Source organism: Littorina saxatilis, linkage group LG6 (assembly GCF_037325665.1).
Source record: "Littorina saxatilis isolate snail1 linkage group LG6, US_GU_Lsax_2.0, whole genome shotgun sequence".
Taxonomy (NCBI): Eukaryota; Metazoa; Mollusca; class Gastropoda; order Littorinimorpha; family Littorinidae; genus Littorina; species Littorina saxatilis.
In genome coordinates, this window is record NC_090250.1 from 38,163,310 (window position 1) to 38,178,667 (window position 15,358).

At 43.0% G+C, this 15,358-nt stretch overlaps 1 protein-coding gene across 1 annotated transcript in view; it reads left to right on the forward strand.

Annotated features, from left to right (window-relative positions):
• The window catches only part of LOC138969165 (cytokine-like nuclear factor N-PAC), a gene marked incomplete in the record, with an annotated part of 46,655 nt that overhangs the window by 24,983 nt on the left and 6,314 nt on the right, over nucleotides 1–15,358 (forward strand). Inside the window, 3 exon segments of the mRNA XM_070341889.1 lie at nucleotides 8,550–8,660; nucleotides 9,184–9,285; nucleotides 9,672–9,837. Coding sequence (XP_070197990.1) covers nucleotides 8,550–8,660; nucleotides 9,184–9,285; nucleotides 9,672–9,837 — 379 coding nt within the window.

A 15,358-nucleotide genomic window follows, 5' to 3' on the forward strand; every position in this document is an offset into this window, starting at 1 on the left:
GGAATCTTAAACCGGAGTTAGATGTAAGGATTTTTGAAGGGAGGATCTGAGAAGATCAGAAGTTAAATGTTGAGAGTGTGTTACAACGGAGGATCTTAAAACAGGTTGCACTGTACTGTGCTTCCCCCCCCCCCCCCCCCCCCCCCCCTTAACATTCTTATTGAAAACGGCAGCGCGTGATGTATTTGCACTACCTGCCTGCAAATGCCACTTCCTGTTATCTCTGGTCCCCTCAACGAGCCTGCACGGCGCAGTCAGGTGCCAATGCTCTCGGCTGTGGGTATACCTGGTTAGAGAGAAGATTGGGGTTTAACTCCACAGGTTTTGGTGCTGGTACTGGCACAAGTACCCCTCATTTTAGAAGCAGGGCTAACTGAGAATGTCGTAATTACTGCACTGCAGACTGTTGCAATTTTGCGAATTCTAACAGAGCAGAACTAGCTGCTGTACACTGCTAGCATTACTTCACACGTTTTTATTTTAACCCCAAACTGGCAATTTAACAATTTCAGTTTCATTTACACTTTCAATGCATCGGGAGTACCAGTCATTCTGATCATCATCGCTCCACGGCTATCGCCAGTTATCTCTCTGACCGGACGCTAAAGTCCTACGCGAATCTATCAAAACAAGAATACAGAGTTATCTCCCATATGTTGTTCGCGAGCAGTGTTCGCGAGACGAAAATGATTGCAGATTGGCCGACTTCGACAGTGATCTCCGTTCTGTTCTTCACAGTTATGATAAAGACATCGTTCTAAGGTCAAAACAAGTCGAAATTTTGGGACTGCTGCCGGAAGGAGACCCTAATATATGGTTGCATCACTGTCAGAAAAAATCGTCTGCTCCAGCGAGCGCCGAAACCAAACGGTTGATTATCACGTGACACTTTTGCCATATTTAGAGTTGTTTGCACAGTAAATTAATACAGCCGCGAAAAATTGCTCGCTTGAAACTGTCTTACATATCAATTCCTTTGTAATTTAAAAATTACACAACACCATGCAAAATCATTATCGACGATCGCGAATCTGCTTATATCCATAACACATTACGAAAAGATCTAAATATGTAAAAACAAAAAAAATGATTTCCTCGCCAGACAAGTAAAACCAAGGCACCAGCAGGCACAGATATATAATACATAATTATATACCGCATGAACACACCTGCCGAATTGTGCGAAAGTGTGTGGTAACTTCAGAGCTAAAAACAAACGACCAAATTGTGTCACACAGCTGCGCTCCATTACATGTGTTGCCGTCACTGTGTGTTTAGAACCGTGTTTTCTTTGCCATGCATTGTTCTGACAGCATTAGCGGCCTTTCTCCTTTTCAGCAGCATTCATTGTAAACTCGTTTGCTGGTAATCGAATGCTTGTCACATGAACGCATAATTTGCAATGAGGTTTGGTTGTGTGTCACGGTATGTGTGTGTGTGAGAGAGAGAGAGAGAGAGAGAGAGAGAGAGAGAGAGAGAGAGAGAGAGAGAGAGAGAGAGAGAGAGAGAGAGAGAGAGAGAGAGAGAGAGAGAGAGAGAGAGCTAACAGAAAGGTAGAGAAAGAGATAGGGCCTAGGGAGTTTGAAGAGGAAGTGTCCGTCTAGCTGGTTGTAAACAAAGACAAACAAACAACTAAAGCAAGTCGCACTACACACTTCAACAGAAAATGTCACCGCAAGTCAGTTATACAGGAGACAACGAGATTCGGTGTGATGAATGTATCACTAAGGATATGATTATGAATAAACATGAGGGCCGATGATGGAATGATATACAGCACCGAAGATGGCTCGGCTTGACCTTTCGACTAAGCGCACACTAACAACCCACAGCATTCCCGGAGATTACGAATCTTGCCATGTCAAAACTACATGCACTTGAAAGAGTTCGTACACTTTTGTTTATTGTCTCGCACTTGTTTTGAGTACTGTCAAGGAGAATGAAGGAGGTACGAACTGAGTTCAGGAGCCTGTACGTCGTTTTCGTGGGGTCAAGGGCCGGTTATCGGAGTAAAAGTTACGAGCATAAACATCATCTTGCCGAGAGCGCCTTTCGATGGTACTACACAAGTCTAGAGAAAGGGAGAGAGAAAGAGAGATGTACTTGCACAGTGCAGAAACTCACCTTACTGTTTCATCTTCTCTTTTACCACGGAAAAGGTACACGCAACCATATCGTCTCAGCTAATAATGATATCAACAAGACGAACATTGACCACAACTACTCTGACCAACGCTCATCAGACAACCACATCAAGACGAGAGAGAGAGAGAGAGAGAGAGAGAGAGAGAGAGAGAGAGAGAGAGAGAGAGAGCGTTCCGACCACGATAATCAATAAATGTGCAGAAAATTACTCGCATTAGTTGTCCACCATCACCGCTGAGTAGCCGTACCGTCTCACTTTCTGCACACACACACACACACACACACACATACAGCGTTCTGCTATCACACACACACACACGCACAATTTGGCGGACACGAACTACATATCACACAGAACACAGTCTCAGTTGTTTGTCTCTGATTCACTCTGATTGCACGTTATTGCTGAAAAGTCAGAAATTGTCAGAGTTTATGACATCAGTGGTTATCATTGCAAAGCATGAGACGCAGAGACCTTTGTTGGAGTATCTGATGGCATAAACAAGACGGTAATTCGGAATTTCAGATTATTATCGCAATATAAACGTTAAGCAACTACTTCGAAGGGTTCTATAATCCAACACTTGAAACTAGGGCAGAATGCATGCGCATCATAAATCAGCGCATCGTTTCTCACCAGGGTCTGTCACACCGAAGCATGTGATGGAAAGAGCTTTGCTGGGTTTTTCTTTTTATAACAGAGACCACTGCACACATGCAGAGGGTAAGAAATTCCCAGTGTATTGTGCCCAATTGGCGGAATTGCCGAATTCGCAAAATCGGCAGCATTTGTTGTCCATTTCGCCTAATCTGCAAAACACTGCCCGTTTACACACACGCGCGCGCGCGCACACACACACACACCGACTTTTACTCTGACTCACCTTTACCAAACTAACAAAAAACAGCAGCAGCAGCAGTGAGAAACTTCTCCCCTCATGCACCCATTAGGGTCACAACATGGGATCACACGTTTCCAGAGCCTCATCACTCAGCACATCTGTGCCACTGTCTCTTCCGCCCACACGCGTTTGTTGTGAAGAGTAGTCGATTGCTGGTTCACCTCCAGCTTAGTATTCTTAGTACTGTACACCTGGTTATCAGATCAGTTGTCACAGGCTGATGGAGAGTGTTGCACTCGCGGAGTCGCGGTGCCAGAGCACACACGTATGAACCTCTGGCTCACGCGCTTGAACCAAACCCCGAAGTCTGTGACCGCAGAAATAAACAGTTTTGTCCCTTCTGTGCCGCCGTTGTTGGTTGCTGTCACGCGTGTGCGTAGTTCGCTGCTTTGTTTTGCTGTATTATCGGAGGGTCTTCACAATTTCTCTTCTTCACCTCATCCTATTTCCTCCTGTGTCTTGCTTCTTCCTCGTGCTGTCTTCGTGGCAGATGCCCCCCTCATGTTGTCGTAGGTGTTCGTAGAAGTGTGTTAGCTAGTCTTTTTTGCACACACACAGACACGCCGGTAGCAGTGTGCCGGATAATCTCCCTAGCCGGGGAGGTTGGCAGAGGATGGTGGTGAACGGTGGGAAATAGTGCGGCTTATTTTGTTGCGCCAAAATGAAGGCCGCTCGCATCACACGATGATGCCCGCCGCCGGTTCCTTCCGGCTCCTGTGATGATGGTGAGTGGCAGTGTGCGGGGTAACTCTTTTCTTTGCCAGCCTCCCAACCCCCTTCCCCCCTATAATCTCGCAGTCGACTAGTCTGTATCGATCTTTTGGCGAATAGCGCAGGCTTCTGGTATCGGACGAGGCTATCAGTGGTGTGTGCAGGGGTGAACGTCTCAATAGGGGTTCCGCGTGTTTTTCTTGCCTTTTTCTTCTCCTGTCGAAGCTGATGATTGAGCATCTCGGATTCGGAAGCAGTTTACAAACTGTCGAGGCTGAATTTGAGGCCTCTTCTTCGTTTATCCTTTCGTCTATCGGCAATCCATGTTGAGTGAGTGAACGCAGCCTTCCAAAATACGGAGGGAAGGGGGGGGGGGGGGGGGGGTGCTTTTGATCGAACGCGGCGAATATGCATCATTTCCAAAACATGAGGAACTGACAGCACTTGCTTCTTCCATTTTGCGCTGAGAGAGAGAGAAGATCTGACTGTATGCATCCTTCCAAATCAGTAACGAAAAACGGACATTACTTTCTTCCTTCAGTGGGGGGGAGGGGGGGGCTTTGAGTCGAACGCATCCGTCAACAAGTCGCGTAAGGCGAAAATACAATATTTAGTCAAGTAGCTGTCGAACTCACAGAATGAAACTGAACGCAATGCCATTTTTCAGCAAGACCGTATACTCGTAGCATCGTCAGTCCACCGCTCATGGCAAAGGCAGTGAAATTGACAAGAAGAGCGGGGTAGTAGTTGCGCTAAGAAGGATAGCACGCTTTTCTGTACCTCTCTTTGTTTTAACTTTCTGAGCGTGTTTTTAATCCAAACATATCATATCTATATGTTTTTGGAATCAGGAACCGACAAGGAATAAGATAAAAATGTTTTTAAATTGATTTGGACAATTTAATTTTGATAATAATGTTTATATATTTAATTTTCAGAGCTTGTTTTTAATCCGAATATAACATATTTATATGTTTTTGGAATCAGCAAATGATGGAGAATAAGATAAACGTAAATTTGGATCGTTTTATAAATTTTTATTTTTTTTTACAATTTTCAGATTTTTAATGACCAAAGTCATTAATTAATTTTTAAGCCACCAAGCTGAAATGCAATACCGAAGTCCGGGCTTCGTCGAAGATTACTTGACCAAAATTTGAACCAATTTGGTTGAAAAATGAGGGCGTGACAGTGCCGCCTCAACTTTCACGAAAAGCCGGATATGACGTCATCAAAGACATTTATCAAAAAAATGAAAAAAACGTATGGGGATTTCATACCCAGGAACTCTCATGTCAAATTTCATAAAGATCGGTCCAGTAGTTTAGTCTGAATCGCTCTACACACACACAGACACACACGCACACACACACGCACGCACATACACCACGACCCTCGTTTCGATTCCCCCTCGATGTTAAAATATTTAGTCAAAACTTGACTAAATATAAAAACATGATAATCTTGCAGTACTTACTTCTTTTCAAAGAGAGAGAGAGATGCCCCAGTAACCGGACACATATACTACCGAAAACGTAAGGAATTGGCTGCACTGTCTTGCTTCTTACAGTGAGAGATATCGTGAGACATGTAGGCAAAAACGGTTGGCTGATTGCTTCTAAATTACACGTCGCAACTCGTTTAGCCGCGAAACAAGGGTCATTTATTTGCCAACTAACAAGCGTTAATGGGCTCCGCCCGATGATAAATGCGCATTTGACCGTTGGGGTCCATGTCCCTCGGGATACTGACAATTTCTCTGTCTTGTGTCTTCATGGAAAGAAACAGCTAGGTTCTCTCAGGTATTTTCGTTACGTATATATATGAATAATGTATGTCGTAGTACTGAGTAGTGACAAATGTCATGGTCGTCTTTGTGATTCCGCTTTGTATGTTGGTCAGACACCCCCCCTCTCTCTCTCTCTCTCTCTCTCTCTCTCTCTCTCTCTCTCTCTCTCTCTCTCTCTCTCTCTCTCACACACACCACACACACACACACACACACACACATGTATGTATACGCACTCGTATTGAGAAAAATACTGAAGGGGGAGGGGTGTGTGTGTGTTGAAGAAGTCTTACTCTTTGCGTGCGATCACCGACTTCAGAGGAGGCTGCCCACCCCGCTATTACAACGCATACCAGAGGCACAGAAGATCAGAATGTACGGTCATCTCATTTATTGTTCTCTTCAGTCTACAAACATAACTCATGCAGTAGCTTCAGCAGAGGGTACATGACATAAGATAGAGCGACACCCTTCAGCAGAAACCGAGCGTCAGTGAAACCATTTCACGAACATCTTGTCTGACCGCTGTCTCTGTAGTGTAGGTATAAAATGTGGCTTATGTAATGGCACTCAGTAGACGGAAGGAGATGGACATCGTTAGAACACTTGACGATGACCTTACGATATATATGTAACCTGTCCATTCACTTTGTAGGGACAGACCTCGGCTCGGGAATATTGTTTTTATTGATTGCAAGTAGATAAATGGAAGGTCCCTGTTGGAAGCATGCTCAGTATTTTCGTTTGGTTTATCTCCTAATCAATGGAACTGTCTGACTTCTCTGGTCATACTTTGAATTTCCAAGATAAACCATGCCGTTTCGTACAAGGGTTCGAGTAGAATGAGGGAAGTGTGTCTCTCTGTCTATACTCTGTATGTGTGTCTGTCTGTCTGGTTGTCCATCTGCTTGCCTATCTGTTTCTTTGTCTGATTTCCGTGTGTGTGTGTGTGTGTGTGTGTCTGTCTCTCTGCTTGTCCATATGCTTGCCTATATGTGTCTTTGTCTGATTTCCGTGTGTGTGAGTGCAACTAAAACACACACACACACACACACACACACACACACACACACACATGTTCTTCTCATGTTTAACTGCTCAAGCCTTATGCAATAAATCACTCCTCCTTCCCTTCTCTATCCTCCTTTGACCTTGCTTGGCATCGGTCATCCATCACTCATAGGGACGTGTAGCCTGGCTATGCGGTCCCAAGTGGGGCTAAATAAGTAAAACCCACTGTTGTGAACTGCCCCTAATCCCCTGCAGCATTGGGAGAGGATATGTTGCACTTCACACAGGCACTGTAATCAGCAACAATGTGTTTTGTTTAATTTGTGTGTTTTGTTTAGATTTGTGTGTGTGTGGGTGTGTGTGTGTGTTTGTGACACAGAGAAGACTTTAAATTAAACATTGACTGGAGATCAAGTAGAAGAAAATGACAGTATTATCATTATTTCCTTGCGCTTGCACTCACATCTTTTTAGCTCGAATCTCTAAAAATTTAGTCTCAAAATTATTTTTGTCCAGAGTAAATGAAGAGATATTTGATGGAATTTTTTTTTATTTAAAAGAATCGCGAGTGAGAGAAATAAATAGATGTAGAAACAGAAAAGAACTGTGTTCTGTGAGTGTGACGCAAAGTCAATACAGTTGAGAAAAACAAGATGTAAATGTTGTGGTTCTAGTGCCTGCTGCAGCATTGCACTGGCAGCCTGGCAGGGGGATTTACAAGGCCGAGGGAGGCCGCTTGGGGTGTTAGGCTGGGGGGTGGCGGGGTTACGCTGCGGTGAGGATGGCATAGCTGCAGTTTGAGAGGACAACCAGGGGTTACATAGAACTGTGTCCAGGCTATTGGTGCTGCCTGTGTTTGAGTGGCTGATCCAATCATTACTATTGCCTCTGAAAGCTTCCCCATGCCCCAGATTATGTGTGTCACTGTGTGTGTGTGTGTGCACAAGGACTAGTTGTTGGGTACCTGCAGTGGTCAATTGGAGCATAATTATGTAGCTTCTTGTGATCAATATATACCTTCGATTTCAATCTCACCATAATCATCCATCTCCCAACAAGTGACCACCCCAAACAAAACAAAATTTACTGCAAGAGATGGCTGGTTTTTTTTAAGCCATTTGGTCTTATGTTTGATGCCTCTTGTTTCTTTGAACAGCAGCGATCATCTAGCAGGCTTTGATAATCACTAAAGTAATCAATTGATTTCCTCCTGCTGGAAATCCAACACCACCTGTGTTTTTGTGCTATCCTGAGGCAGCAGAATTCAATTGTGGTGTTGAGCGGATGTTGAGATATTGAACAAATGCAGTATACACTGCTGCAGCTGTGCCTTTGATGGCTGGGGTTGTTGGGTGTTTTTGGTTGTGTGTGTTGTCGACCTGGCTAGGAGGTAGGAAGGGAAGGGCAGAGAGAGGAAGACAGGGGGAGAAAGAAAGAAAGAGAGAGACAGAGAGTGTGGGTTTGTTTTGTTAGAATGATGGCTCTGTTCGTTTATATTACTTCAAAACCCTGACCATATGACTTCTTTTTTTTTATTTCGGACCCCCCCCCCCCCCCCCCCCCCCCCCTCTCTCTCTCTCTCTTGCATGCTCTACCCACTTCCATTTATACTCATGCTGTTACAACTTAAACACACACACACACACACACACACACACACTAACACACACACACTGACACACACACACACCAGCTCAGAACATTAAACACAAATGTGCATTTGAATTTTTTTCTCAGAAAAAGTCCATTTTAAACAGTTGTTTTGTTAATGCAAACATATATATGTCAATAATGTCTCCTGTATGAGTAAAGTATTATCAATACTAACCCTTTGAATATCAACCAGGAAGAAGGGAACGAGCTTCAACCTGGATTCCACTCTGGCACAGGGTATATCCATCTTCCATGAGTTTATTTCAGCATCAAGATTGCAAAGTTCAAGCTTTTAGACATTTATTGTTAATCGTATTTGCCAATCTTTTGTGTTGCAGACACGAGAGTTTGCCAAGGCCGGAGCCTTCAGGGGAAACAACCCAGCTGATGTGGTGCAATCATGTGACATCACCTTTACCTGCGTCTCCGATTCTGTGGCTGTTCGAGACGTGAGTACAGTGCTCAGAGTGAGAGAGAGAGAGATGGAGACAGAGTGTGAGTGAGTGCCTGATTGATCTTTAATGCGTAAGAATAGATAGAGATTTTAGGTACAGAGAGAGAGAGAGAGAATGTGTGTGTGTTCGTTGTTACTTGTTGAATGCAAAATGAAAGTAACACTAGTAACAGTACAAAATCATTCTTACTATCACTTTACACTGGTACCTGCAATGTGATGCCCTCCGGATGAGAGGACACCTCCCATGAAATGCCTGTTATGACAAGTCACATGCAAAGTAGGGACACTTTTGAATTGTCCCAAGGGTGTCCTTTCATTGCGGGAACCACGGCACTGTATTAACATTAATACAAAGAAAACTTTATTTCTCAAGCTTGCAGGGTATGATGGTTTCCAAAGAAAGTTAAGAAGACTGTGTTATCCAAAGATTGTGTGCCGCTCTCACTTGTTTGCATGGACCTGTTTTAACAATTTACTTTGATAGACCTTTTATCTGTTTGTTTGATTTAACCCAGGTGGTGTTTGGCAACCAGGGCGTTCTTCAAGGCATCTCAAAGGGGAAATGTTACGTAGAAATGTCCACAGTGGACGAAGAAACAGTCCAGGATGTTGCAGATGTAAGTACGTTTTGGAGAGGGGGAGGGGGGGGGGGGGGGGGGGGACCTACAATGCAGAGACATTAGGAAGGGGGGCGCATTTTTTTGTTTTCTTGATCACTTGATGGATGGCTTTAACATCACTCTCTTGTAGCTACGCAATGAAGTGTACAATTTGACAAAAAGGCAAATGATGTTTGTAATGTATGCACAATTGATATGGAATAGACACAAACTTTGCTTGAAATAAAAGTAAAAATTATTTAAAAGTTTCCTTTTGTCTAAAATTAAACATTTAATAAACTTAATTTTTATGGTTTTTCATTGTTAATAAAGCCCACATCTACTCACCATAACAGTATAACAAAAAGATCACACCAAAATGATAATGATTTCTCTCCACACAGGCGGTGATGGCAAGAGGTGGAACGTTCCTGGAAGCGCCGGTGTGCGGTAGTCGTGTTCCGGCCTTGGAAGGCATGCTGACCATTCTCACGTCGGGTGACCGCAAACTGTACGACGACTGCTTCTCCTGCTTTGAAGCCATGGGGCGGAAATCCTTCTACCTCGGCAGTAAGTCTTAGTATCTTGGACCTCTCATTTGGCAAAGGTTGCTGAAAGTACAAGTCTGGTTAGAGTGGAACCCCTCTTTTCAGACTGCCGAATTTAAGACTCGCTCTCTTTTAAGAACTCAGTTTTTAAAGATTTTTTTTACCTCCATTTCTCCTTTCTTTTTAAGACCGGATTTAAACAAAGAGATTTTAGGAGGTCTTAAAAAGGAGGTTCCACTGTATCTCTCTCTATCTTGCACCACTCAGTGGGTAACAGTTCTTAAAAGGGAGGTTCCACTGTATCTCTCTCTCTATCTTGCACCACTCAGTTGGTAACAGTTTTTAACAGGGAGGTTCCACTGTATCTCTCTCTATCTTGTACCACTCAGTGGGTAACAGTTTTTAACTGGGAGGTTCCACTGTATCTCTCTATCTTGCACCACACAGTTGGTAACAGTTTTTAACAGGAGGTTCCACTGTATCTCTCTATCTTGCACCACTCAGTTGGTAACAGTTTTTAACAGGGAGGTTCCACTGTATCTCTCTATCTTGCACCACTCAGTGGGTAACAGTTTTTGAAGTCACTTGAGAAAAAGTGACTATGTAATCGGTCAGTGTTAGTCTGTCCGGCCGGCCGTCCGGCCGTCCGTAGACACCACCTTAACGTTGGACTTTTCTCGGAAACTATCAAAGCGATCGGGCTCATATTTTGTTTAGTCGTGACCTCCAATGACCTCTACACTTTAACGATGGTTTCGTTGACCTTTGACCTTTTTCCCGCAGTGGGGCACTGCGGTTATGAAATTAAAGGCCCCTCCTGTTTTTAGAACCGCAGGAGCTTTCTAGTTTGCTGTTAGGTAGATTTTTGGTTCCTCTTTCCTGTCATGCTCTCCTTTTCTTCATGAATTCTTTTCTTTTTTCTGCCTTCTTGCTCATTCACCTGTATTTTTTCCAAAAATCTCTTCTCTTGCCGCTTGTCTCGCGATTCATGTATAGTTTAATCTGTTAGTGTTCTGATGTAAGTCCAGCAGTAGATAGGTTAAGCCTATTTTAACATACTGGAAACTGGTAATCTTCCAGTAGGTATTAATTTAGTTTTACTAAAGCCTGCTGGGACACAAGTAATGGGTTAGTGCATTTGTAAACAGGAATCGCTTGACAAGTGGCCCCCTTCATCCCCCCCTTCCTCGTCCTGATATGGCTCTGCGTAGTCGGCTGGACGTTAAGCAACAAATAAACAAACAAACAAACTTTGACCTTTTTCAAGGTCACAGGTCAGCGTCAAAGGAAAAATTAGACATTTTATATCTTTGACAAAGTTCATCGGATGTGATTGAAACTTTGTAGGATTATTCTTTACATCAAAGTATTTACATCTGTAGCCTTTTACGAACGTTATCAGAAAAACAAGGGAGATAACTAGCCTTTTCTGTTCGGCAACACACAACTTAACGTTGGGCTTTTCTCGGAAACTATAAAAGTGACCGGGCTCAAATTTTATGTGAACGTGACTCATTGTGTTGTGAATAGCAATTTCTTCCTGTCCATCTGATGCCTCATATAATATTCAGAACTGCGAAAGTGACTCGATCGAGCGTTTGCTCTTCTTGTTAACAGGGAGGTTCCACTGTATCTCTCTATCTTGCACCACTCAGTGGGTAACAGTTTTTAACAGGGAGGTTCCACTGTATCTCTCTCTATCTTGCACCACTCAGTGGGTAACAGTTCTTAAAAAGGAGGTTCCACTGTATCTCTCTATCTTGCACCACTCAGTGGGTAACAGGTTTTAACAGGGAGGTTCCACTGTATCTCTATCTTGCACCACTCAGTGGGTAACAGTTTTTAACAGGGAGGTTCCACTGTATCTCTCTCTATCTTGCACCACTCAGTTGGTAACAGTTTTTAACAGGGAGGTTCCACTGTATCTCTCTCTATCTTGCACCACTCAGTGGGTAACAGTTTTTAACAGGGAGGTTCCACTGTATCTCTCTCTATCTTGTACCACTCAGTGGGTAACAGTTCTTAAAAAGGAGGTTCCACTGTATCTCTCTCTATCTTGCACCACTCAGTGGGTAACAGTTCTTAAAAAGGAGGTTCCACTGTATCTCTCTCTATCTTGCACCACTCAGTGGGTAACAGTTTTTAACAGGGAGGTTCCACTGTATCTCTCTATCTTGCACCACTCAGTGGGTAACAGTTTTTAACAGGGAGGTTCCACTGTATCTCTCTCTCTATCTTGCACCACTCAGTGGGTAACAGTTCTTAAAAAGGAGGTTCCACTGTATCTCTCTCTATCTTGCACCACTCAGTGGGTAACAGTTTTTAACAGGGAGGTTCCACTGTATCTCTCTATCTTGCACCACTCAGTGGGTAACAGTTTTTAACAGGGAGGTTCCACTGTATCTCTCTATCTTGCACCACTCAGTGGGTAACAGTTTTTAAACAGGGAGGTTCCACTGTATCTCTCTCTATCTTGCACCACTCAGTGGGTAACAGTTCTTAAAAGGGAGGTTCCACTGTATCTCTCTCTATCTTGCACCACTCAGTGGGTAACAGTTCTTAAAAAGGAGGTTCCACTGTATCTCTCTCTATCTTGCACCACTCAGTGGGTAACAGTTTTTAACAGGGAGGTTCCACTGTATCTCTCTATCTTGCACCACTCAGTGGGTAACAGTTTTTGAGTCACTTGAGAAAAAGTGACTCTATGTAATCGGTCAGTGTTAGTCTGTCCGGCCGGCCGGCCGGCCATCCGGCCGGCCGTCCGTCCGTAGACACCACCTTAACGTTGGACTTTTCTCGGAAACTATCAAAGCGATCGGGCTCATATTTTGTTTAGTCGTGACCTCCAATGACCTCTACACTTTAACGATGGTTTCGTTGACCTTTGACCTTTTTCAAGGTCACAGGTCAGCGTCAAAGGAAAAATTAGACATTTTATATCTTTGACAAAGTTCATCGGATGTGATTGAAACTTTGTAGGAATATTCTTTACATCAAAGTATTTACATCTGTAGCCTTTTACGAACGTTATCAGAAAAACAAGGGAGATAACTAGCCTTTTCTGTTCGGCAACACACAACTTAACGTTGGGCTTTTCTCGGAAACTATAAAAGTGACCGGGCTCAAATTTTATGTGAACGTGACTCATTGTGTTGTGAATAGCAATTTCTTCCTGTCCATCTGATGCCTCATATAATATTCAGAACTGCGAAAGTGACTCGATCGAGCGTTTGCTCTTCTTGTTAACAGGGAGGTTCCACTGTATCTCTCTATCTTGCACCACTCAGTGGGTAGCAGTTTTTAACAGGGAGGTTCCACTGTATCTCTCTCTATCTTGCACCACTCAGTGGGTAACAGTTCTTAAAAGGGAGGTTCCACTGTATCTCTCTCTCTATCTTGCACCACTCAGTTGGTAACAGTTCTTAACAGGGAGGTTCCACTGTATCTCTCTCTCTCTATCTTGCACCACTCAGTGGGTAACAGTTTTTAACAGGGAGGTTCCACTGTATCTCTCTATCTTGCACCACTCAGTGGGTAACAGTTTTTAACAGGGAGGTTCCACTGTATCTCTCTCTATCTTGCACCACTCAGTGGGTAACACTTTTTACAAGTCTGGTTATGGGCCTGTGTTTGGAGTCTGAATGTTTTGTTAAATAGGATGTTTTGTTTTTACACATTTTGTATTTGTAGTTTTAAGAATAAGAATACTTTATTATCTCATAGAGAAATTCAGGCGTGGTACATAACAATAATACAAACAGGACATTGTTTTTACATAAGACATTTTATCCATGTTCTACAGCCTATCAGCTCATCTGTTGTAAAGTGGGTTTCTTGAACAATGTCAGTGAATTTAGTAATGCTGGATTAGTGGCCACAGGGTTTCCACAGGCACAAGCTCAAATGCACAATCTACCACAAGCTTCTGGGAAGATGACAACACACACTCAAACAATTTATGCGGCGCAAAATTAACCAACCTTTCAAATTTAAAAACAATGAAGTAGAAATTAAGCGTCTAGAATCCTTCCACTCTTTGAGGAATAACAGAGGAAGGTGGCTGATGCCTATCCGGACCAGGAATCCTCTCTCACACATATGAGTGCACTTGTATGGGTGCACTCATGGGTAGGTACGACACTTGGGGTGGGAACCATATGTGACCCTCCACCACGGAATGAGTCGCTTGTCACCAATGCATGATTTTTGTTATGTCTACATTTTCTAAAGGATGTGTTTATGCTCTACCCAGTGGTGAAAACCGTTTTACAAAAGAGCAAACATCTTTCCAGTTATAAGCCTGTGAACATGGAACCCTCAAAAGGATGGTTCTGAGAAAAAACAGCCCCAAACAAGTTTGACCTTAACTCTTATTAGCCTGTAACGTGTTTTGCATGTCCCAGTGCAAAATCCCACAAGGATTTGGGAAAAAGAGACAAAATTTGGGTGTGTTCAATAAAAAAATTATATTTGTATTGTTTATGGATGGATTTACTTGATATTTTTTTTGACCATTGGGGAATGAATGTACTTTGCATTTATGAAAGGTTTGTGTGTTTTTTTGGATAATTACTTGTCATAAAAAATCTAATTAATTAATAATTTCAGGTAAAAAATTAATTATGAAATAAAATAAAATAAAACAAAAAGCAATGAAGGTGTTGTGTCTGTGTTTTATGTTGGTTGTCATGCACTGTTATCTTATGATTAAAAATAACACCAACTTTACTCTTGGGGAGGTAGTTTTCACAGGTAAAATCTCAGGTAACGAATCCACGTAAAATCCAAAAAGGCATCCCGTTTTTGGCGAGCGTAACGTTCTGTTTCATCCTTGATTTTCTCAATGAAAGCCAATGGAAACAGCTGGTAAAAATAGTCGACTGCTTTAGCATTGTATGGAAGAGGCTGTGTAGGGCCCACACTTTCTAGGAATGCATCTTCTTCCCACTGTTCGATGTTTCCACGCCATTGTGCATTATCGTCAATGTCATCTGCGGATGATTCGTCCGAACTTTGAGGTTCAAAATCACTCAAATCGGCTGTGTGAACGCTTGAAACCTCCGAAATTGATAGATCACTCTGTCCACTATCAGCATCACCACCATCGAAGTCATTCTCCACATTTCTTGCCTCAAACCCGTGAAAAGACGTGTCACTATCACTCGACTCCATTTAGAATTTTCAAAGCTAACAAAAAAAATCCAAACAAAATCCGTCCACAAAAATCGAAATCGCATTCAAAAGTCCTGAACAAAATCCACCGGCAGCATTGGCATGTGTGTCGAAGGACTAAAGCTGTTTTCCAATGCAGGAGAGCATCGCAAGGCTGGTAACTCTTGTTTAATGACACTAGCAGAGAACGAGCGGTATGACGCGGTATAGGATGATACGGTAAGGAGCGGTATGGCGCGGTATAGGACGTTAAGAGTTAACCAGACCTTTTTCCATAGCAACCAGCTCATTGGTCAAGTATTTTTGGTCTTACCAATAAAAACTAAACAGTTTGAAAGCCGGAACAAAGACCTTTCCATTAATGTGTGTAT